The sequence below is a fragment of the Chiroxiphia lanceolata genome, chromosome 5 (assembly GCF_009829145.1).
Source record: "Chiroxiphia lanceolata isolate bChiLan1 chromosome 5, bChiLan1.pri, whole genome shotgun sequence".
Taxonomy (NCBI): Eukaryota; Metazoa; Chordata; class Aves; order Passeriformes; family Pipridae; genus Chiroxiphia; species Chiroxiphia lanceolata.
In genome coordinates, this window is record NC_045641.1 from 71,376,939 (window position 1) to 71,400,987 (window position 24,049).

At 44.8% G+C, this 24,049-nt stretch overlaps 1 protein-coding gene across 5 annotated transcripts in view; it reads right to left on the minus strand.

Moving 5' to 3' along the window:
• Positions 1–15,052: 15,052 nt before the first annotated feature.
• Positions 15,053–24,049, minus strand: part of ETV6 (ETS variant transcription factor 6) — a 129,944-nt gene continuing 120,947 nt past the window's right edge. For all 5 annotated transcript variants that reach the window (XM_032688565.1, XM_032688564.1, XM_032688568.1 and 2 more), the window contains 3 exons: positions 22,494–22,636; positions 19,369–19,469; positions 15,053–15,509 (listed from right to left, as the gene is read on the minus strand). In XM_032688565.1, coding sequence (XP_032544456.1) covers positions 15,404–15,509; positions 19,369–19,469; positions 22,494–22,636 — 350 coding nt within the window. In that variant the 3' untranslated portion in view covers positions 15,053–15,403. The remainder of the gene's footprint in view (positions 15,510–19,368; positions 19,470–22,493; positions 22,637–24,049) is intronic.

Consider the following 24,049-nt stretch of genomic DNA (forward strand, 5'->3'; position numbering starts at 1 on the left):
GGGGGGGAAAGAAGAAGAGGGCCTGGCCGCAGGGCCTGCCTCTCTCTCTCCCACTTACCAGTTGTTTGTGAGTCGTATCCCTCACAAACACGCACTCATTCCAATGCTGTCTCTAACTCTGGCCTAGGCAGAGTTAGGAGGGCCGCAGGGCTCCCCTCTTCCCCCCAGAGCCGGGGCGGGGAGGAGCCCAGCCACCTCCTGGCCTTCTCCACCTACACGCAGCAGACACCAACAGCAAAACAACCAAGACTGCCAGCAGCTTCCGGTGCTGTGATATATGATTTTGAGCAGAAGTGAACAACATGGATGGTGATTGGCTCTCCAGGGAACACTGCCCTGGCACCCGATTGGCACCTCTGAGCCCCCAAACTCTCAAGGGGGGCCAATTTCAAACCATGACAGGATGAGAGACTGGGGGGAGGGAGAGTGAGCTACATTTGGATGCTGGCTTGGGATTTTCTTCACAGATAACAGGCTGGGGAGCTCCTGTGCAGCCCTACACCAGCAATCTATTCCCTGTCATCAAAGTGGTGTTGTCATTCTCCTCAAATTCCTCACCGGAAATTTGGTACCAGTGACAGAAAATATTAGATGTCAAAATGCGATTAATTAAGTGCCCCTTCTGCAGTTTCTTTTCTGTTGTGCTCCTGGTACAGAAATTAAAAGTATTAGTGGTGGTGATGCAAAATTTCCAAGTGGATTTTTTTTGATGGGTTTAAGGAATGAGGGTTGGAAAGTCTGGGCACTGGACAGCCCACCTGTCCCCTGGGCCAGCCACACTGCGTTTGCAGGCAGCACAAGCAGCAGGGACCCATACGGCTCACCTGGGCTGCCCAAAGGGCTAGTGGAAATCCACCTCACACCCCCTGAGATGCCACCAAAGCCAAGGCACTGCTGCAGTGCAGTCATGCTGCGGCAAACTCCTTTTTTTTCCCCAATGGAAACAAGATCCATGAGAAATTTTCCATGAGAGTGCCATTGGCACACAGGTACCCCAGGACCCCAGTCAGGTTGGTTGGGAGATCCTTGCTATGCAGTGCACACAAGGAAGGAGGGAGCTGACAGGCCTGTTCTGGCAGGCTGTGAGGGGGAGAGTGCTTTAAGCACCTTGGCGGCACTTCTGTCCTCACTCCCTATCCTTGTCTCCTTGGGGCAGCAGCCACAGCTCCGGAGAAGGGGAGAGGAGCATGGCTCTTTTAAGGCACGAACCTGCTGTCATGAGCAGGGGGATGGTTCCCTTCCTCAGCCCTGCTCAACTGCTGCTCTACCCCAACTCCAGAATGGCTGCTATATGCAGATACAGGGGAGGCAGGCCCAGGCATTGCAGTCCCTCACGGGCACGTGGTTTGTCCTTCAAAGAGAAGGAGCCCACCCCGTAGAGGGTGAACACAGCTCCTGGGGCAGGGCCTGCCTCTAGCAATGGTTTCAGAGGTTGCAACATGGACCTGGGCTATGAGGAAGGCAAGATTACCATGGCATGTCCTCCTCTGCCCTGCCATGCCTTCAGTTTCCCTCCAGGCGCTGTCTGAGAAAGTGAGCATGGATTTAATTTTCTTGGTGGCACAACATCCAGATGTTTTGAATACTTCTGTAGATCCCTCCTTGTTTGTGATGCGGTTAGGGCTGCTGGCAGCAAGGTGGGGAGCATTTAACATTATGTCAGAGGAGAGAAAGTGATAACCCACTGTGATAGATTGGTGTCTGCTGCTCGATGGAGCTGCTGCTGCCACCACTGCTGCTAACAGTGTTGGGTGGGGCTGTTGAATCTGGAGAAGTGGGGTACCCCAGAGGCTTCTTGGCAAGGGGGGGATGGTCTGGCACAGGCACAGCAATTTGGTGGGGAAGGCTGCTGGGCTCAGCCCTTGGGTGGGGGCTGAAGGTGGAGGCATATGAGCAGTGAAAAGGGGCTTCTGTCCTGCTCTGCTCCACCTCATCATCACTGTAGTAGCTCTGGAACAAAACCTGAACAAAACCTTACTTGGGTCAGGAAACCAGATGTGTTTCTCCAGGGTGCAGTGCTGGGGCTAAATGTTGCCTCTCTGGCCTCACCCCCAGCTGGACCCAGCTGATGCAATACCCTCCCCATGTCACTGGGGTTACTGACTCCAGTTGGGCCCCATGAGTACAAACTTCCAGCTGTGGAGTTCAGCTACTGTTAATTGAAACTCCTGTGAAGTCCTGCTGTATTGTGGACAGGGTGGCAGTGGGAGGTAGCATGCAGGACAGGTCCAAGCACCAACCAGCATTAAAAAGTGATTGCATGAAACAAAGTTAAGTTACTGTTTGAAATATTTGCTGCAACTGCTTGTGGAGGATTATGCATTGTGCTTTTCTTTGTCTGGATCGTACATCCCAAGGCATGGCTGAGATTGCAGATGAAGCACCTCTTCCAGCTGAGCAGTGCCCTTTGGAAGGGCACTGGCTGCGCCTGCCTGAATGTCTAGATATGAACCATCACTTCCTGCTTTCAGTCTGTCTGATAAGTGCCATGCATTGATCTTAGCTAGGCTCTCATGCTGATGGCTCCCAAGTTGGTGCTTCTGCATGCAATGGTGGTCTAGTTTCCATCTGGGGTCAGGTGTTTAATGTCAGTCTGGTCTCAATCATGCTGTCCCACTTTATCACACTGAGTTATGGGGCCCTGCTTCCTGGGAAGTTGCTTTGGGGAACAACATGCCATCACTGGCAGAAGCAGAAGTTGTTGCAGTTGTTTCTGCAGTCTCCTGTGGTGAGTGTGGCAGCTGTAACTTTCAAAAAGCTCTTTCTCCCAGTAGCTTTGTCTCCTTGATGGAATGGACAGTCCCTGAGCATTCTTTTCTCCCTTCCTAAAGCTGGAGATCAGCTCTGCCTCTGTGGCTGTAGCTGTCCCACTAGCAGAGCTCCTCACCTTATTAGCTGAACCAGTTTCCTGAAAGCAAGTCCATGCAGGAGGTGGGTTTTTGTTTTGCATGGTTTTTAAGAAGAAAAATGTTTCTGCATTTTATATATAATCTAAGGACCCACACAAAGAAAAAAAATTTCTAATTGTTCTTGATGCAATGTGTTTGGCAGTGAGAAAAAATGTGGGTGGGGAATATATCTATTCCAATATTCTTCTTGCCTCCTTGTAGGGGGAGGGAAGAGAATGAAAGTAATTTGTCTTTGGCAGGCACTTATGCTCTTCTGTAGAGCTCAGAAGAGAAGGCTGAAATTGTTGACCATAAATGCAAGCAAAGGTCTGCACACCTAGTGTCATACTTGTGCAAAGATAAAAAAAAAAGGCAGCCTGCAGAGTTAAATTAAATTAATGAATGTGATATGTTTAGGGAAGGAAACAAAGTGGAGAAACCAGGAGTCAGGGCTATTTGGTGGCATTGTTGGCTTGGAAAAGTGCTTCATCATGTGCCTGAATAAGTCAAATCCAGGAGGTACTGGGGTGCACAGCAGGGAAAATGCTCAGGCCAGAGATTTCAGTGTGATGTGGCTCTGCTGGTGGCATGCTGCTTGCATCAGCAAGTGGTCACACTGAAGAGTTAGGGGCTTTCTGAAGACAGCTGCCACACAAGGTTGTAGCAATGGGAGCTCCACACATGATGTTAAACGACAAAACTGAAACCCCCAAAATCTCCTCAATGTTTTTCTTGGATTTTACCAGGCAGCAAAGGACCAGAAAGGTTCAAGGTGGGAATGGCTCAGGAGCAATTGGGGACATTAAGAAAGTATCTGCTGCCTCTGTGAGCCGAGCCCATATATCTTGCAACACCCATCATCTTTCCCCAGCTCATCTTCACTGAGGCTGCAAAGATCAAAATACTGGTGGGAGCTGGCAAGTGAATATCCTGCAGAGTTTAAAGCCTGAGAATTACAGCAATCTTGTGAGGAGGTGGTTACTTCTGCGGCCAACTCCTTATCCAAGACTTAAGGGCTGGCTTTTGGAGGGTGCTGGAAGTGTGTATCACAGTGCCAAGGAAGCAACCAGGAGACTGTGCTGGGTTTTGGATAATCAGATGTAACTCATACTGAAGTGAACTCTCTCTCCAGTGGATTTTTATCTTGGAAAGGATGGGGCTTCTCTCTAAAGCCTACACATAGCATGGTCTTGACATAGGAGACCACCAGTGGCAGAAAAAACAGTGTTGTGTGGGGAGACGTGGTGCTCCCTCATGAGTAAAGGGGCAGTGCCTCTGAAAGATGATAGGGTCCAGCCATGGGAACTGGGGCTTCCTGTATGAACCATGGGAGTGCCCCATGCTGCTTGTCTTCCATGTTCCTCCACCCCGCTTTTGTTCCTCTGCTTAGACATGAAAGGCATGAACACGCGGACAAAGGAGCTGTGGGCTCTTTAGAAGCAGAACTGTTGGGTTTGTTGGTCACTCTCAGATGGCTGCAAAGAACAATTGGGAGGGTCATAATCGAAAGGTAGAAAATACGTGGTGAGGGCTGCAGCTGAAAGCCTTGGAGAACTGTGTGCATATGAGCTCTTCTGAAGTACATCAGCCAGCTGCCTGCACCTGCTCAGATAGCAGGACAGCCACAAGCCGTGCTGTTTGGCAGTGTGCAAACACCGTGCCATGCCCCAGGAATTCAGTTTTCCAGCCTGTTTGCTTGAAAGTAAATTGCTCTGGGTGTGTTGGGTAGGGATAGGTGGTTAGATGTCAGAAAGCACAGAGAAAATGGCAGAATGTAGGACCATGAGAAGCAGATGGCTACAGAGAGCTGGCCCCAGTGGGGATCTAGCTGGGCTCTGGTTTCCCTCTCCTCTCCCCACTTTGGGATGCTTTTTCCCACTGTCCATCTTGCAGCAGCATTGCTGTTTGCACAGTTGGGCAGTGAGTCAGATTGAGGAGCTGAAGTAGCTGGAAACCATCCTCTTGTTTCTGACCAGGTCAATGTGCGTGGTGGCTGCCAGAGGGCTGGTGCCGGCACCAGGAGGGTGGTGGGAATGTGCAGGAGGACCTGGGTTTCACAGACTAATATTTGTGGCTGCAGATGTGGGAGAGAGACTCCTTACTGTCAATTAGGGTAAGCCAGGTTGCGTTGGCTGCTCCCAAGGACATGTCACGGGAGTGGATAGACCTGGGAAGCTGATTCTTTACCATATTTTTGTCCTTTTGTTTCCCCTTGTTAGCCTCAGCTCTGTGTTCCTCTTGTTTCTGCAGCTGCTCCTGGAAGCAATGTATTGTCTCCTGCTGGTTTGTAACAACTACTCATGATTGCCGGTGAGCTGACACCTCTTCTTTCCCACACAGGCACATCCGTTCCTGCAATTGGATGGATTTACCAGTATGTTCTCAATTTGTTTACATGTTAAGACACTGTTGATTTTCGCAGATGCAAAAGGCAGCCTACACACCTAGGAACAGTTCCTGTGTCCACAGCCCGTGATTTTTATTCAATTTTGTTTTGTTTCAATATTCATAAGATTCGAATTACAAGCAAATAGTTTCCCTGATTGGTAATGTTATTGCCACAGCAGCTGAGATCATCTGTAAAGGCAGAAGTGACATCTCTTGGTTTGAGCCCCAGTGGAGGATAGGAGAAGGTGTCACCTTTGAGAGGTCCCCACTCTTGGCAAAGCTGGGCTTAATGATGGACTGGGTTATCAGCCCTCTGTCATAGTAAAAGCCTGTGAATTTTTTGTGTGGCTTCCTAGGGATGCTGGCAACGCTGCTGTGAAATGGTAGATCAAAAGAACAAAAAAACCCAGGACAGTTATTTTGTGGACTGGAAATTGCTCACTCATTGTATACAGACTGCATGTGGCTGGGACCATGAAGAGGCTTCTGTCTTACATAAAAATTATCAAGGTGGAAAAAGTAGGAGTGAACTAGATGCTTGTTTTCTGACTAGGACTGCTTAAATGGCTGTTGCAAAGGTGAATCAATTAATTTTCCCCTTCGCTTTTCTGGTAGTCAGCCTTTGGCTCTAACAAGGAAATTACAAATAGCCTCATGCCCATCTCTAACAGGTGCAAAGGAACAGAATTGCTCTCCCCTCCCCTTCTCCCCTTCCCTTCTCACCTTCCTTTCCCTTCCTTTCCTTTCCTGTTCTCTCTGCAGCAGCAGCTACAGCTGCTCAGCAAAACCTCACAACATTTACTTTTTTCTTTTTTTTCTTTCTGAAAAATGACTTCTCAGCTGAAGACACGAGGCTTGGTTGACATTTTGTGAAGGACAGATGAAAAAGGACAGAACTGAAACTCTTCCCTCTTTTGTAAACAAAAACTGGGAGAAAAAAACCAGTTGTTTTGAATCTAAAGAAAATGTTTTAATTTGAAAAGTGAATAATTTCCTCAAAGACTCAAGACCGAATTAAAAATGTTTCCTTAACTGTAAAATTCTTTCGGATAAATATTTACCCTTTTGCAATCGGCCTCTCACACCTGTAGCTGTGTTCTGTTGTTTGCTTTCCAGCAGGGGCTGGGTGTATCCCATGCTGCGCACCCAACACTTCGGGGAAACCCCCCACCCCCAACCCTTCTGCTCTGGAGCACAAGAGCCGAGTTTATCCCAAGGCAGCTTGGGATGTCTCTATTGGGTCACCTGCCATGAAGGTATAAGGGTGACTTCATCCTCCCTTACTCGTGTGTCTTTGTTATCTGCGCTTACAAAACCAGAAGCATTTGGGAAACCAGATGCATGTCTCCAGTGTGTCCCACAAGGCCTTGGGTACCTCAAATGGCACTTGTGTTTTGCTCCTGCCCTCCCTATCGAGACCAGCCACTGGTGTTTTTCAAGGGGTGTCACTTGCTCAGCCCCTTGCACATCTCTGAGCACCATTCCCTACGCCAGGCTCCTTTCGTAGGGCAGAAAGGAAGCTGTCTGAGCATGCAGGCATGGTGACACCTTGACAGGAGGCAAGGAAACAGCTAGGTATGAACCATATAGAAAGAGCATTGCAAATAAAGACTCAGTGGATGTGCGAGCCAAAAGGAGCACTCTTATTTCCAAATGCAAAATCAGTGTGTTTTGTTGACTTCAGTGAAGACTGCAGGTTAATTGAAGTCCTTTTAGAAATTGGGCCATATGTTCCTAGGTCTTGAGATAGACTTGGCTTGATTTTATAAAGTGGGGTTTTTTTTTGCACAACAGACTTTTGGGGTGAAATTCTTTCTATTGAAACTCTTCTAACTTGAAAATACATGACTTGACAACCCTGGGTGCTTCAGTCCTTGACAGGCCTCAGGTCTGAGGCTGATTTTGTGCTGTCAGTTCATCTGTGTTGAGATTTGATGGATGTCAGCACTGAATCCAGGTCTCTGCAAAGTACCATCAAAACAAATTGTGTTTTTACACCAGGGTGGGAATTGATTTAGTTGAGGAAGTTGCTGTGACGGTCAAGTTGTATTTTTGTAGTGAATCCTCAATTTTTCCAGGGTCAGATATTTTCAGTAGACACTGCTCAGATCTCTATGTTGCGCAGATTTTATACAGCCCTAATTTCCATTGGCTTTAGCAGAGGAAAGATGTTGCTTTGTGCATGAAATTATTAGCGTGGGATGGCAGAGCTCTCTGGCCTGTTTTCCTCCTCTTCTATGTAATGCTGAGGAGATGTCAGTAGTGGGTCAGACTAAGCGAATTAACTACTGGGTGAAGGCCTGGCCATGTGAAATTTGGTTGCCTGTAAATTATTCTTGCTTTCTGATTCTACTGAATTTTTAAGAATGATCTGGGATGTGAGCTGGGGAGACATATGAAGAGGAAGAAACCTTTATCTGTGAGACAGCACGTTCCAAAGAGCATTCACCAACACTATTTTGAAAAGAAATAAGGAAACAGGCAGCCTCCTTCTGCTGCTGTATTTGCTACTGTTATTTGCAGGCAATCTCCCCAAGGTAATTCACAGATGGGGCGAAAACCTCCCACCCTAATTTGAGGGCTGGAATAACCGTGGCAGTTGGGTTACCTGGGCTCTCATGAGACCAAAATGACACTTCCACGTGTTTCTCCCTTTCCCCTTTCTTTTTCACATCAGCCAGTTCCCAAGAAACTGACCTGCTCCCTGGAGCCTTTCCTGCAGGAGAGGCCCAGTCAGCAACCCTAAGAAACAAGTGTGGATGTGTTCTGCCAGCTCTCTGAGCCAGGATCAGCCCCTCCAGGAAGTCACTGTACAGTGAAGCTTCAGTTCCTCCCTTGCATTCTGCTTATTTAGTTGAAAAAAAAAAAGAAGAGTATGAGTTCCACTGATTGCAGTCAGTAAGGGTCTTCATGTACGGGTGGGAATATTACGGTTTACAGAATTTAGAGAAAAAAAGCATAACGAGAGCTAATGACCGGAAGCAGAATTAAGGTATAGTTACATGGAAAGGGAAGGACATACTTTAGTGCAGGAGATGATTAACCTTTGGTACAGAGGAGGTGGAGTTCTCATTCTGCAAGCTGCCGAGAGAAAGAAGCTGTGGCAACAACCCCATACCTGGAAGTGTTCAAGGCCGGATTGGATGGGGCTTTGAGCAACTTGGTCTAGGGAAAGGTGTCCTTTCCCATGGCAAGGAGTTTGGAATGAGATGATCTTTAGGGTCCCTTCCAATCCAAACTGTTCTGTGATGTCATGAATTGCTCCCACCAGAGAACACCAGATGTGGCCTGTGTGCCACTGCCCAGATGTGTTTGTTTGCTGGGGTGTTTCATGGCACCTCTCTGTAGCAGTGCATTCGGAAACCCTTCAGAAGCCTCACACTGCCAAAAGCACCAGTAACCCTGTTCCACAGAAGACAAGGACTGCCGCCAGGAGTGATGGGCAGCAGGGAGCAGTTTGTGCCACCTCATCCTGCTGTCCAATCCTAGTGGCACTGAAATCCCTCTTGCCTGATTAAGGGTGAAGACATGAAAATAAGGTCACCCTGTACTGGAAGGGCAGCATTATCAGGAGCTGGGTTTCTAGACTTGTTTGCAAAGCTGAATACTACAGGAAAATCTCTTTCTCTCAAACTCTTTGACCTGGCCTATTTAGCAGGCTAAAAAAGATGCAACAGTCATTGCAACAACTAATTTTTCGGGTTTTTTTGCTTCTATATCCTCTCCAAGAGAAGGAAGGAGAACTAGGTACACGCATCTAGTCATTAGTCATTACTTGGCTCATCTTAGGGCAGGCATCAAAGTAAATACTTCAAGGGACAGCTTTAACTTTTCCAAACACTTCCCAGGGAAGATCAAGGCACTGTTCATACATGTTTTGGGCAGGGGAAGCCTGCAGGTCTAATTTTGTGATTGAAAACAGCTGCTATGTGCCATAGATTATTGGGTACCATAGTTTTTAAATAGAAAGAACCTTGTAGCAATGATTGCACAAACAAATTTGGCATTCCTGCTTTTATATTAAATTTTTTTATTGAGATGATGTAATTACAAGCATTTTAAAAATTATTTGCAACTCACTGGCCCTGAGAATAGGCTTGTTTTTGTTTTGTTACATTCATTTGATTCAGTCCCTTAGCCCCACACCTTACCAAAAAAAAGAAGCCATCATCAATAAAAACACTAGAATTTTATTTAAAAAAAACCAAACCTCAAACTCTGGATTTGCACACAGTTGCAGTCTGACAAAACAGATCTGAAGAATGCATACATGGAGGCTGAAATCTAGGGAGGATGGCAGTGACTCAGTGTTCACAGAAAGGGCCTCTGTAGTGTCCTCTGGACGGAGAAGCAGCGAACAGGTTTCAAATTTAAATCAAGAAAATATTCTGCTGTGGAACTGTAGCATGTCCTACCTGTCTTGAAACTTGTTCAGACTGGTAGCAAACTGATGGCAATGAACTTAATTGCACAGTGTGAAGAATCATTGCTGGGTATTGAAGTTGGCAAGGACCTCTGGAGGTCATCTGGTCTAACCTCCTCTGCTCAAGCAGGGCCAGTTGCCCAGGACTGTGTCCAGACGACTTTTGCGCGTCTCCAAGGATGAAACACTTTCTCCCTTTCCCCACTTGCTTTGGTGGCAAAGGCAGAAAGTTGCTGCTGGCAAATTCTACACTGGGAAATCAGAATTTAGGGGGGAAGGCAGGTGTCAGTGTTGGTGGAAAGACATTGTTACCTTTGCTAGGCCTGACAGGCAGTGTCAGGTCTATCCCTATAGGCTCAATTTGCTGATACTGTGTTTGTATTCTCATGTATCTGCCATGTGGTGCTCTAGCCTGGTTCTACTTTTTTATTTTTAGTCATAGCTGATAAACTTGCTTCAAGACCCCAAGAGCAGTTCAAATCCTGCAGCTCCCACAACAGGCCCCAAGCCCCCGCAGTTCTTGCAGCTGCAGTGACACCCATGCCCCTCACTTCTGCACCACACAGACCTGGCAGGAGGCAGGGAGGTTCAAAGGCTATTTTCATTCCAACTAGTATCAGCCTTGACAGAACTTTTTCTCTGTGGTTGTGATTAAGTTTTCTTAGGATGCCCTTTATATGTGTTTACTGGGAAGAGTTTCCAACAGCCACCAAACTTTTCCCTTTGACTTAGATTCTCCAAGTGAAAGTGATTGCATTTTTTTTTTGTAAAGATGAACACTTCCCCTACAAAATTTCTTTATGGGACAACACATGGGATTTTCCTGTCTTACTGAGGAAGAACTTTGTTTGATAGCGTAACAACGAGCATATGGGCTTTTACTAGTGGATTATCTCTTGTTCTCTGTATTTTGCAGTGTGTACCTTGGCTATGACAAAAACCTGTGACTCATCGGAGCACTTTATACAGAAAGTCCCTAACATCTCTTTTTTTCCCCTCATCGTCTCATAACAATAGCTGCAGCAGGCAAAAGAAAACAATGCAGATATGCAGTTGTCAAGACCAGAGCAGTAAAAGAAACTTGGTTTCTTTCTACCACTGGACATTCTTAAGAACCACAAGGATCCATCCAGAGCCTTTGTTTACACTGTACTTCTGATCACACTTCACCCGAGATTCAAATTTCACCACTTCACTTTAGCTCCTGAGACCTGGCTGCAACTTTGGTGCCCTTGAGGAGGGTGACAGAGTAACTCCTTGGGCCCTTGGTTTCAAGGGACCTTTAGTTTCAGATCTGTGACTACGGAAGTCCCTCAGTGTCTCCCAACCTCACACCTCATGAGCTCCAAGGACTTCAAAGTCATGACAGAGACAGGTGACACACTGCTGATACACACTCCCCTGTCTATTATTTTGAGGCAGAAAAAGTCAAGTATGTGATGTGCTGGGACTTTTAACATACTATGGTTTTATAGAAAAAATGTGTCTGGGAAAAATGCTTAGGGAGAGATGTATGCCCTGTCCTACCTAATCAGATACTGGCTCTGAAAAACCTCTCCTTGTTGTATGATGCTTATCTACGCCCTTAACAAAGCTGTTCTTTCTCCGACTTGTGACTCTAATATTGTCTTTGGTGAGATTGGCCTGTTTCTGTCTAAATCACAGAATCACAGAATATGCTGAGTTGGAAGGGGCCCACAAGGATCAGAGTCCAACTCCTGGCTCTGCACTCATTCCTGGGAGTCACACCATGTGCCTGAGAGTATCATCCAAACATTCCTTGAACTCTGTCAGGCTTGGTGCTGTGACCACTTCCCTGGGGAGCCTGTTCCAGCATCTAATCACCCTCTGGGGGAAGATCCTGTTTCTAATACCCAACCTAAACCTCCCCTGACACAACTTCAGGCCATTCCCTAGTGTTCTATCACTGGTGACCACAGAGAAGAGATCAGTGTCTGCATCTCTTCTTCCCCTCAGGAGGAAGTTGTAACTGCAATGAGGTCTCCCCTCAGTCTCCTCTTCTCCAGTTAAACAGACTCAGTTGCTCCTCCTTAAGGTCCCTCACCATCTTTGCTGCTCTCCTTTGGATGCTCTCTAATGGCTTAATATCTTTCTTAATATCTTTCTTATATTGTGGTGCCCAAAACTGCCCCAATATTCCAGAGCAGAGGGGGACAATCACCTCCCTCACCTGGCTGGCGATGCTTTGCCTGATGACCCCCCAGGACATGGCTGGCCCTCCTGGCTGCCAGGGCACTGCTGACTCCAACCTGCCATCAACAAGGACCCCCAGGTCCCTTTCCATGGCACTGATTTCCAGCATCTCATTCCCCAGTCTGTATGAGCAGCCAGAGTTGCCCCGTCCCAAGTGCATAATGAGGCACTTTCCCTTGTTGAACTTCATATGGTTGGTGACTGCCCAGTCCTTTAATTTGTCGAGGTCTCTCTGCAGGGCCTTCCTGCTTTTGAGGGAGTCAACAGCTCCTCCGAGTTTTGTGTGGCCTGCAGACTTGCTTACTATCCCTTCCAGTCCTGCATCCAAGTCATTTATGAAGATGCTGAAGAGCACAGGGCCCAAGATGGAGCCCTGCAGAACCCCACCAGTGACAGGTGGCCAGTCTGATGTTACCCCTTTCACTATTACTATCTGCGCTCAACCTGTGAGCCAATTGCTCACCCACTGTGTGATGTATTTATCCAGCTGTGTGCTGGACATTTTGTCCAGAAGGATCCTGTGAGAGACAGTATTGAAAGCTTTACTGAAATCCAAAAAGATTACATCAACTGGCTTCCCTTGATTGGTTACCTTGTCATAGAGGGAAATCAGGTTTGACAATCAGGACTTCCCTCTCGTGAAGCCGTGCTGGCTGTGACCAATGACTGCATTGTCTTTCAGGTGTTTTCCAATACCTTCCAGAATTATCTTCTCCATAACTTTACCAGGCACTGAAGTGAGACTGACAGGCCTGTAGTTTCTGGGATCCTCCTCCTTGCCCCTCTTGAAAATCAGGACAACATTCGCCAGCTTCCAGTCAGTTGGGACCTCTCCAGATTCCCAAAACCACTCAAAAATCATTGAGAGAGGTTTTGCAATGACATCAGCAGCTTTTTGAGTATTCTTGGATGAATCCCATCAGGCCCTGTAGATTTGCAAGGATCCAGCTGGAGCAGCAGATCCCACACAATTTCAGGGTTGACTGGGAGTTGATCATTCTCGCAGTCAAGGACACTGAGACCCCCTTGGTCTGTCATCCATGTTGAAGACAGAGGCAAAGGAAGTGTTAAATACCTCTGCCTTGTCTGTGTCCCCTTTGTAAGGTGACCATCCCCATCCTGTAATGGGCCGAGGATATTTCCATACTGCCTATTGCCACTTATGTACTTGAAAAAACTCTTTTTATTGTCCCCCACATTTCTGGCAACTTCATCTCCAATTGAGCTGTAGCAACACAAATTTTCTCCCTATTGCAGCAAGCAACATTTCTGTATTCTTCCCATGTCACTTGATTTTGCTTCCACTGGGCATACGCCTTGCTTTTTTGCCATATTTCCAAGATCCCTGTTTAGCTAAGCCAGCCTTCTGCCACACCTGCTTGACTTCCACATTTGGGAAGTGCCTGCTCCTGTGCCCTTAGGAGGTGATATTTCAAAAGTGACCAGCACTGATGGACCCCAGCACCTGCAAAAACATGTTTTCAGGGGACCTTACTGACAAATTCCTTGAGCAGCCTGAAGTCTGCTCTCCTCATGTCCAGAGTTGAGGGTTTGCTGGCACTTTTCCTCCTGTCAACACTATTCATTGCGTGCCACTTTGCCCTGGACAGATCAACTCTCTTGTTAAATGTTTGGAAAGACCAATTGTTGTACTGGTTTAATAGCTGATAAAAGCTATTAAACCAACACCATGGGCATGTACCTCGTTTTTTGGTTGAAATGGATTAGATTAGCCTTTTGATTTTTTCCATGTCTAGTTTCTTTTATGGTCCCATTGAAGAGGTTTTCTGCTTAAAAGCAGAACTGGTGTGGAAGTGCTGTTCTTTCAGACAGCATGTGATTCCTGCACAGTTTCTCTATATACCTTCTCGCTTTGCAAGCGTCATTTCTGCTGCTAGATCTTCCTTCCATTAAAAGGACCACTGTTGATGGATTGCTGGACACCTGGACACCACAGATATTCATGTCATGGTGATCCAAGTTATGTGAAATGAAACAGGCCAGCAGTTTCTCTTGTCTTGGGCATCAGGGACTGCTGAGCTTTCTGTGACCAAACGAGGCATAAGCACTTTGCCTCATGCAAAGCACTCTCAGTGCAGCAAACCAAATGGAAGCACCTTGCAACCAGAACAAAATGCCAAACCAAGAAAGCAACATAGCTCTAGGGTTCGTTTTTTTCTTGTCTTTTAAATCATGTTAAAAACAGGCAAGCTGAGACAGGTTTCCTTCATGGCAGAGCTGTAGGATGGGGGAGGGTAGTAGGAGGCATAAAAAAACCCCAAATTCCAAAGCAAAGCCAAAATCAACAACAAGATATAAGTATAGTTATTTGGTCTCTAGTTCTCTAATATCACCTTTCAGATTGGTGAATCATCTACCTCTCCTGCAGCAGAAAATGACCTTGGAGAGGCTTCTGAGTAACACAAACCATGTGATGAGTCCCTTTGCTTTCTCCCTATGATGTAAGGAACAGTCCTTCACTTTTCACCCCCAAATTGCTAGCAGGTATGCTATTCCTTTTCTAATTAGAGATGCTTCAGTCTTCCCTAAAAAGGGAAAAAGCTTTGAGCTGAAATTCTGCATTGTGGAGAATATTGGGGAGATTTATATATATATATATATATATATATATATATATATATATATGAAACTTTTATATATATACACGTATATATGTCTTCATCCCTGCCCACCCTTCCCCCTGCTCCAGTCTATCACTTCTTTGCTAGAAAGAGGGAAATGTTAACTGATAGTCTGCTGCAGAGGTTTGTCACACTTATTTTTCTCCTCCCTGGAGCACTTAGGTGATTGGTTTTGGTCCATATTCCAGCAGTTAATAGCCACTCAGAGTACGGCACTGTGAGCCCAAACCATCCTGGGATGATAGCCCAGCCTACATGTGTAGGGTGTCTCCTCTTCCTTTGACAGGTATGTGTGGTAAATTCTTTTGGTAGCTTCAAGACATTTCCCAGTGGCAGCACATGTAAATTGATTCGAGCAAACTGGAAGCCTTGAGCAAATCCCTTCTGTGTTGCTATTGTTTATGCAGTGTTGTGTCATGAGACTTGCACAGAAAATAAAAGCACTCTATTTCCATAGGAAAGCATTAAAAGAAAAAATGGCAGCATAATCTGACATCTTGTCCTATGTAAGATAAGGAAAGTCAAACTGCATGTTTATTAGGGAAAAAACCCCAATACCCCCCCCCAACTCAAACAAACAAAAAAAAAAAAGGAAAGAACTCAAGGGAGACTTTGTAGGAACAGTGAAGTAGTGCACAAGTCCAGGCTTTCTCCCCTTTGCTTTTCTGCCAGCACCACTTCTGCCTGTTAGTTTGTTTTGTTAAGGTGCTTCAGGTCCTGCGTGGTTTTCAAGCTAAGCGGCAACCTCAAGTACTGCTTCTGTGTTGTTGCTTCCCCTCCCAAACCATGCCAACCATCCGGGCAGATGTTTCTCCCATGGACCCACAGAGGTGGTGCACCTGTTTCCTTCAGCACTCATCTTCTTGGTATATTTGTTCATCTAGTTCCTGGGATTCAAGGTGCTCGAGGCGGTCTGTTCGGCCACTCATAATCTCATCTGGGGTCTTCATGAACCTGCAAAACAGAGAAACAAGTGGATTTCTCAGTGGTCTCAGCTTTTCCATTCATCAAGTTGTTGAGGTCCCTGAGCCCTACAGCTCCTGAGATAATCTTTGCTGTATCCTCCCAATGCCTAGTATTTCCCACATTTTTCCCAGCTTACTGATGTCTTCCCCTCTACATACCCTGAAAGGAAATGGAAAAATCACAGGCATTTACCCCTGCTCCTTAAAAGCCCAAATCTGAACCAAACCCCACATTTTTTTTTCCAAAAAATTATATTTATTTCTTCTCCCTCATATTGTTTGCTGTGGTCATGTAAGATGATAATATGCCCCAGGTACACTCATTTATGGTGTCTGGTGACAGAAACATGAAAGACCTTTATGACCAGCATATTTCAAAACAAAAGCACTTGTAAAGTGTGGAGAGGCAGAAGGTTACTGGTTTGTGTGGGCCTTTGTGTAGGTGAATGAGAAGAATAAGAAACACCAAAGAAACAGTGGTGGAAAAAGCCAAGGTCCAAGTCAGAATAAGTTCTGGGAAATGGAAAAAGCCTTGAAGGAAAAAGCTTTGGAGCTAGGGAACTGTAAGGAAAGACAGTCTCTTCCTGTGTGATTGTAGCAAGCGTAATTGTACTGAAGGAGCATCCTCTGTAAATGAATGCCATGGCTCCCAGCACTAATCTCTCAATGCAGTAAGTCTGCGGGGGGCTAGAAACAGAAACAGCCTCTGTGGAGGCCTGGTAGCAGTAGGAAATGGGAAAGGACATCCATCAGCCTGCAGATCAAGTCTGCAGTCTTGATTTTTGCCAGGATGCTTATGTGTACTACTGCACAGGGGTAGCATGGAAAAGCTCTGCCTTTTCTTTTTGAATGTAATGGCATAGGAAGAGAGCGTGGCACAGGAGGGATGAAATCCTAGTTTCAACACAAATCAGTTTCCTAACTACTAAGTATTTCTGGCGAAAGTAGGATGAAAGATGTTTATTCTGGAAGTGTTACAAAATTTCACAGCCTTTCATTAACGATGTACTGGTTAACATTCAGCAGTACAAAATGTGTTAATCACAAGGGCTGATTTTATTTCAGGTTGATGATACACTCAGTATCCATGGCCCAGTGAAAGCAAAACCAACCAACAGGAGCCTCGTTACTATCACTGACCCAGAAAAATCACTGCTGAAGCCTCTCAGTGAACATATAGCATAGCCTGGAACTAACCTTTTGCTATCCCTTCTAATCTGGGAAATCATGTGCACATATGCATTTAGGGAAAAAAAAAAAGGCTATGACTCACTGCTGTGTCACTCCCATTTGTATGCTGGAAGAATGCTGCTCATGCAAATGGTGTTACGGCAGCAAAAAACTCATATGTCAGAGTGGTGAATCTGTCCCTGGCTACACAGTGAAAATGCACCAAAGCCTAAGGGCCTGTGCCTTGCTTTAAACCCTGTGATTGTCTTGTTGATTTTGTGTGAGAATGAACTCAAATCAGAGAGTGATCACACTGCCCTCCCTACCATGTGGGCAAAGGGCTGATGTGAACTGTACCACAGTACTTCAAGTGTTCTTTTTGGTCTGTGTTTTAAGTCATGTCAAGGAAATCAAAGCGTGGGTATTTGTAATAGCTTTTGATTACATTAAAAAAACCCCAACACAACACAACCTAACCTAACCTAACCTAACCTAACCCAATCCAACCCAGAACTAGAAGCTAATTAAGAAGGAGTATCTGTGACCTATTTTGTTGCAGAAGACACTCAGGCAACCTATTAGAAATCCTTCTCCAACTCTATTTTACTTAAAAGCTCCAGATATCTGCAGATGACAACTGCCTGCATGTTACTTGTAAAGTCACAATTCCTATTACTTTTGTGTTTGCAAGATATAGCCAAAAAAGGCACATTAATGACTTGATCTTTTGCAGCTGTTCTTTTTCTCTTCAGATATAAATAGGTCTAAGAAAACAACTTCAAAAAGTTTTATTAGAGAATTGTGCAAAAAAATGCTTTACTGGTTGGTTTGTTTTTTTTTTTTTCCCAGTTTCCAAAACGAATGAGGTTTATATGCTCACGTTTTATGTTCCCTGGTGACCTTTGAATCTGTTGGTCAATTTGAGCATGTCTGACAGAGGAACAGAGGTCTCCAAGGTCATTAAGATTTTGAGAAAATAGGCAGCCAGCCTGGTTGATAAGAGATGGACACCTCTTTTTTTTATGCCCCCCCCCGAAGGGCAGGCTTCAAGGCGTTCAGAATCACGAACTGCCCCAGGGCAATGCAGTCTTCACACAAGGCCACAGAAATCCAGGTACCCTTGGTACTGTTGCTACTGAAACAAGCTTGTTTTAATGTTCCACCAAAAACAAAGTTAGTACCAAGCAGCTGATTTTGCCCATGACTACTACTTCCCTTCACTCTCCTTCCCCATCTATGTTTCCTTCTAAGACCAGACATAAGTCATTCTAAAGAAAGAAACCTTTTCAGCTGTAGATAGTTTGAGTGCTATTGCAGTTCTGTTAGCTATTTAAGAAAACAAACTCCAAGAACGCCTTCCTACTTTCCAAGCACGCTACTAGATCCAGACCATGGACATCAAAGCAGCCTTTGGTCCAAGTTCAGTGCTCTATGGGTCAGACATACACACTAGAATTTGCTGGTCTTGTCTGAAGAGAACTAGAGTGCTTTTGCTCTCTGCTAGCTGCACTCAAGTTTGTACAAGTTTATTGCTGTTTCAGGCACTATTTCCTGAATGTTTGGTTGTATCATCCAATCCAATGCATTGGGTTTTATGAACAGTTCTCGCAGGTCCCTCTTCCTTGAAGGCGGCAATGCTGAAAACATGTGATATGGTTTGAAGCTGGCTCCCTGCCAAATCTCCAAACCTTACCACCAGAAGTGTCCCCCCCTCCCCCCAAACCTCAGGGAGAAGAGGGAGAAAAACAACCAACTAAGAAAACCCAAAACGAGAGAGACAGCTAAAGTGATATATATAAATATATTTACACTTACGTTACAATTGAAATCTATACAATTTAAAATATATACAACTTCACAAGGGAAGGGGAAGGGGAAGGGGGAAGGGAAAGGGAACAAAACCAAAATAAAATATATATATATATATATATACATATATATATATATCCCAATCAGTAGCCCGAGATCTAGTAACTAAAGAGTTAGCAAAGAAAATATCCCACCACTCTCCTTGGGACAACCGAGAGTCGCTCCGGGACAGTCGCCGGCAACCTCCACCTCCCAGGGTCGACAAGGCCTTACCAGGCCTCGCTCCCCAACACGGCAGACTCAACAGCAGGGAACCTGCACCTCCAAGCTGCCGGAAGGAAAGAGAGCGAAGGCCTCTCCTCCTTTCTTCTTATAATCTGGCTTACGTAAAAATCGTAGGGAATACTGGGTAAATCTGGACCCTTCCTTGGTTACAAACTGGTCACCAAGGAAGGCCTAGCCCAAACCACCACAACATGGTCATCAGCGCTTCTCTTCTGTGATGCTGATGCATCCGAGGAAATGCCTGATCCCTGCTTAGCTTTCTCTGGCAGCTGTGTTTGAGAAATCAGTTTGGAGTGGGTTTTCCAGCAGTTCAGCTGAATCATTTATCTTAGGTCTTAAACAATGGCATGGCCTGACTGAAGTGAATGTAAAGACTTCTCTTGACTCCACTGATCATGGAAACAGGCCTGTGTTTTCGTAAGTTGGTGTGGTTGCCTTGAAAGATGGCAAGCAGCTTTTATAAAATGTATGGCCATTGTCACCTGTTTTATAGCTGTGGCAATGGAGTATCCCACACACAATTCCATTCTCCATCTTCAAAAACTAATGGTCTGTAGAAAGGAATAGCAAAGAAAGAAAATTACCTGAACAAAAGCCTTTGTCCTGGCTCCTTCCGGATAATGTTTAGTTTGTAGTAGTGGCGTAGAGCTCTGGACATTTTCTCATAAGTCATATTTGTTCTGTTCTGTTTTTTTTTTTTTTCAAAAGAAAAAAGCAAAAATGTGGTGAGATGATTCATTAAAACCTGCCTAAGCCCCAAAAGGAGTTGCAGAACTATCACAGCTAGCTAAAGTAACCAGGTCAGTCCAAGAAATTACATGTTCCACTCTTCTCTTTGCAGGTCCATTCTGCCCCCACAGTCCTCATCACCAAATTTTTGTCCATCTCTTTTCAAGCAGGGCAATTTAAACAAGAAATCTATCAAAAATTCCAAGTGAGGTTTTTCTACATTTTCTTGAAACACAGGTAACAAAAGACTTAATTAACTACAAAAGGAGACATTAGATGGAGGGAGGTGCTTATGCCAAGTGGGATGTGACGAGCCTGTTCTTAAAGAAAACATCCGGCTGCTCCTCCCTCCAGGGATGCACCTGCAATGGGAATGGTCCCTCCTCAGCAAAAGAATACCCAAAATCCTAATTTTAAACCAGGTCCAGTCTACAGTCTTTGTTTTCAGTGATGGAGGCTGAAACGGAGAGGTGGGAAGAGGTAATTCAGGTGGTTCCAGCCCCTCAATCTGATATGAAAAAGAAGAGAAAAAACATTCCTACGATCTCTTTTTTTCTTCTGAATTTTTTGTAGTTTTATATATTTAAAAATGTTTGGTTTTGTAAAAGCCTAAGAACAGTGGCAAATACACTGAATCTGTCAGCAATCCCTGCTAAGAGCACTGTTCCTCTGAGATTTCCCTGCATTAACTAATTAACGCTTACAGAACACTGTAGAGATTGACAGTCCCTTTCTCCTCTTGTTATACAGGTGTAAATCAAGAAGCCTATTATATTGTAAATCAGGAAGCTCCTCCCCTTCATTTTGGGAGCTGTTGACCCCAAAGGCAATAGCCAGAGCACTGTAGTATACTGAAGTATGGCCCTGCTGAAGCTGAGTGCCACAAGGCAAATGTGAGCGGCACTGGCAGAGATGAGCAGCCCCCATAGTACTGACCTGGGATAGCAGGATCAGCCCCTTAGGCTGTGCCTACATGAAGAGCATTTTGCTGGCCCAAAGAGCAGTGGTTATTATGCTGGCAAAGAGATTCCTAGCAGAGACACAACTATCCTGGCAAAGCTGTGTTTGCTCAAATATAAAGCACCCACCTTGCCATGAGCAAAACACATCAAACTAGTACAAGCATGCTTTTGCTCTGTGAGCCTCCATGTTAGGAGTTTGGCTTTATTAAATGAGACTGATCCACTTGCCTAAAATGTTCCATAAAAGCAGACCTCCCCTGCTTGCCCTGACCACAACAGTTCTGCTAAGGGAGGCCTCATAAAGAGCTCCTGTAGCAATTAAACACTAACAGGGACCATGTTTTCCCTGCAAAAGCTGGATTCTTCTCATTGGGAAGCCCCCTGAAATACTGTGTGTGCTTCTTCCATTTCTTATATGCCAAAAGGCCACTGTTTTACTCAAGCAGCTAGTGGTCTGAAGTAGCTTCAGTTTTAGACACCCAGCATGAGACATGATGGCACAGCCCAACTAGCATGCAGGTTGGGTAAGGGCACAACTCTCCACTCCCAGTGTTGCAGCTCTAGGACAGATGTTCTTGGAAGCAATATGTCACATGAGAAAATCTTGACCTTATAAAGATTATAGGCTGTGTATGCTGATATATAAAATCAGAGAATAGCTGAGGTTGGAAGGCACCTCTGGACACCACCTAGTCCAGTCCCTCTGCTCAAAGTGAGATCAACCAGAGATGGGTGCTCAGGACTGTGTCCAGCTGGATTTTGAATATCTCTAAGAATGGAGACTTCACAGTCTCCTCTGGGCAACCTGCTCCAGTGTCTGACCATCCTCCTAGTAAAACAGTCCCACACTTGGGATCTCATGAAACACAACATGAGGCAATGTGAAGTCCCACACTCCTCAGGTCATTCCTCCCTTGGTGGAGGACTTTACACTGCTCCTTGCTAAGTTTCATAAAATTCCTGTTAGCCTGTGTCTCCACCACGTTCAGATCCATAGGGATGACAGCACAACTGTCTGGTGTATCAGCTACTCGTCCCAGTTTTGTATTGTCTGAGAACCTGCTAGAGGCACTCTGTCCCATCATCCAGGTCATTAATGAACACATTGAACAGTACTGCCCCCAGAATCAATCCCTGGGGTAACATCACTAGTGACTGGATTTTGTGCCACTGATTACAATCTTTTCAGCCCAGCAGATCAGCCAGTTTTCAATCTACCTCACTCTATTCTTGTCTAGGGCATACTTAATTAGTCTGTCTATGAGGCTATTTTGTGAGACAGTCTCAAAAGCCTTTCTAAAATCAAGATAAGCTATATCCACTATTCTCCCTGAATCCACCAAGCTGATAATTTCATTGTAGATGTATGTTACAGTGGTCAAGCACTTCCCTTTTGTAAACCCACGCTGAGTACTCATACATTCATATGAATATACTCATACACATATAGATATATCTATATGTAACTCAGTCCCAAGCTGCAAAAATCAGTAACTGCTTTCCAGAGAACAAAGCAGAATTGCCCTATTTAAAGGAAATACACAGTCTTGCAGCATTTCGTGTCTGTCACAGGACAGTGTGTGAAGTCTGAAAGTTGGTACAGACAGGGACACAGACAGAAAGCTGCCAAATTATTGAACAGGGTTCCTTGTAGACCACATCTAATCAGAATATCCTTAGCATCAGGTTTCCAGAAGAGATAAGATGCCTTGAGAGAGACGGACTGTTAATTCTTGCACTCCTTCTAATTTTATAATTACGTGCATTTATATCTAAATGCTTCTAAACCAAACCAAGAGGTTTTTTTATATGAAGACTAGGTTTTAGTGCTTGAGGATGGGTGGTTTATATTTCTAATGTATGAAGAATGAAAGATTCTACATACATTAGAAATATACTGCTTTCCAGCAGTAATTTATATGCACATCCTTTCTTCGTTTTCCCCCTGTTTATAAGTGAATCCTGTAATGTTACCAGAGGTGAAGTGCTGTAGGAGGAAAACTGCATTGCTTCCTTACCTTGTGGTTTCCCCACAGCCGGGCCAGCCCATTGGGATCCACTATCCGAAATATTTTGGATTCCTTATCTTCCCATCGGATGAAATTTTCGTACCGGCTGTCAGAAAGCAGCTGATAAACATAATCCCAAAGCAACCTACAGTCTGTGAAGAGAGAAGTAAGAAAATACTTTTTTTTTTTTTCTTGGGATTAATTCTGGAAACTTTTGGGTGGATGTGTAGTAAAAGGACAGTTGGGATCAGGGTTGAAACAGCTGTTGCAATCTGAAATGCAAATGGCTTGGCTGGTATTGAGTAATGTTTGCAAAATGTACTGGAATATACAGCCTCTTCTGATGCGTCCTAGTCCTTCTGACACTGATTGAGCATCTTTATCGCATAAAAAGCTGTGTGAGATGACCTGCTGACCTTAGTTGCCTGTTTATTGTACTGAAGCACATAAAACTACCACTGTTGGCCCTGATGCTGTTGCTGGTTGTTTTAGTGGAGAAATCAAGAATCTTGCAACCTGCTCTCCTTGCTTGAGACTGCCCCTTTCTGTGCTAACACATGAGTTCTAAAGCATGGGCTTTACAGCTTTCCTTTGTATACTCCATGTAATACAAAATTGACACCTTCTTCCATTTTAAATTTGATTTTTATTTTTCCAGGTTCCTGAAAAAACCCCCCGAGTATTAAAATTACTTAAATGCTATTGAGTGGGTAAATACTTTCTATTTGGATAATTGAATTGGAATTTCCTCTTGAAAAACACTACTTAGGTCGCTAATTAAAGGTCTAACAGAGATTTAGGTTTGAGTTTAGTGCTTTTCAGTTTTATGGCAGTCTCTTGAGACTGAGGAAGCCAAGAGCTGAGCTGCTCCTACTTCCTGTTTGTGAAGTGTGTGTGCAAAGCACAGCACAACTGGGAACTATGAAATATGCCAAGAGAATTGTACAGAGCTGGGGATGTTACTGCTGCCAGGGTTTTTATAGTTCAACTGGCCAGATTCCTAAGATGGCCACACGGTTGCCTTTTACTTCGAAAGCAACACCAACCTCTGAGAGATGGCTTGTCAGAGTTGTTCAAGGGCTGGCAACCAAAGACACCCAGCTTACAAGTGCTAAAATGGATTCTTGTCAGCCTGTATTTCTATTCCTGTCTGTCTGCCTGGAGCTGGCACGATGGTTAGATATATTAACGTTATTTATGGTATTTTCCCACTTTCAAACAGTCAAGAGTATCTCTGAAACCTGTACTGTCTCTAAAACCAGTGCCCTTACTACAGACTCTTTCTACCAGTCCTATGAAGAATAAAGCAGTCTATGACATCTGGCAAAAACTGTTCTAGCTGAAACTACCCTGATGGTCATCTCATCCATAACATCTACAAGAGGAAAAATGTGAAAGGAAAGAGGTACTTTTTAGTTGGAAAAACCTTATTTTCATTAATGTTTTTCACAGAAAAACATTTTCCACAGAAAAATGTCCGTTCCCCTTTGAAATTTTTCTAGGTTTTAATTAAAAAAAATAAAACCTGAGCACAAGTTTCCCTGGACTTCCCTGTGGGAGGTCTG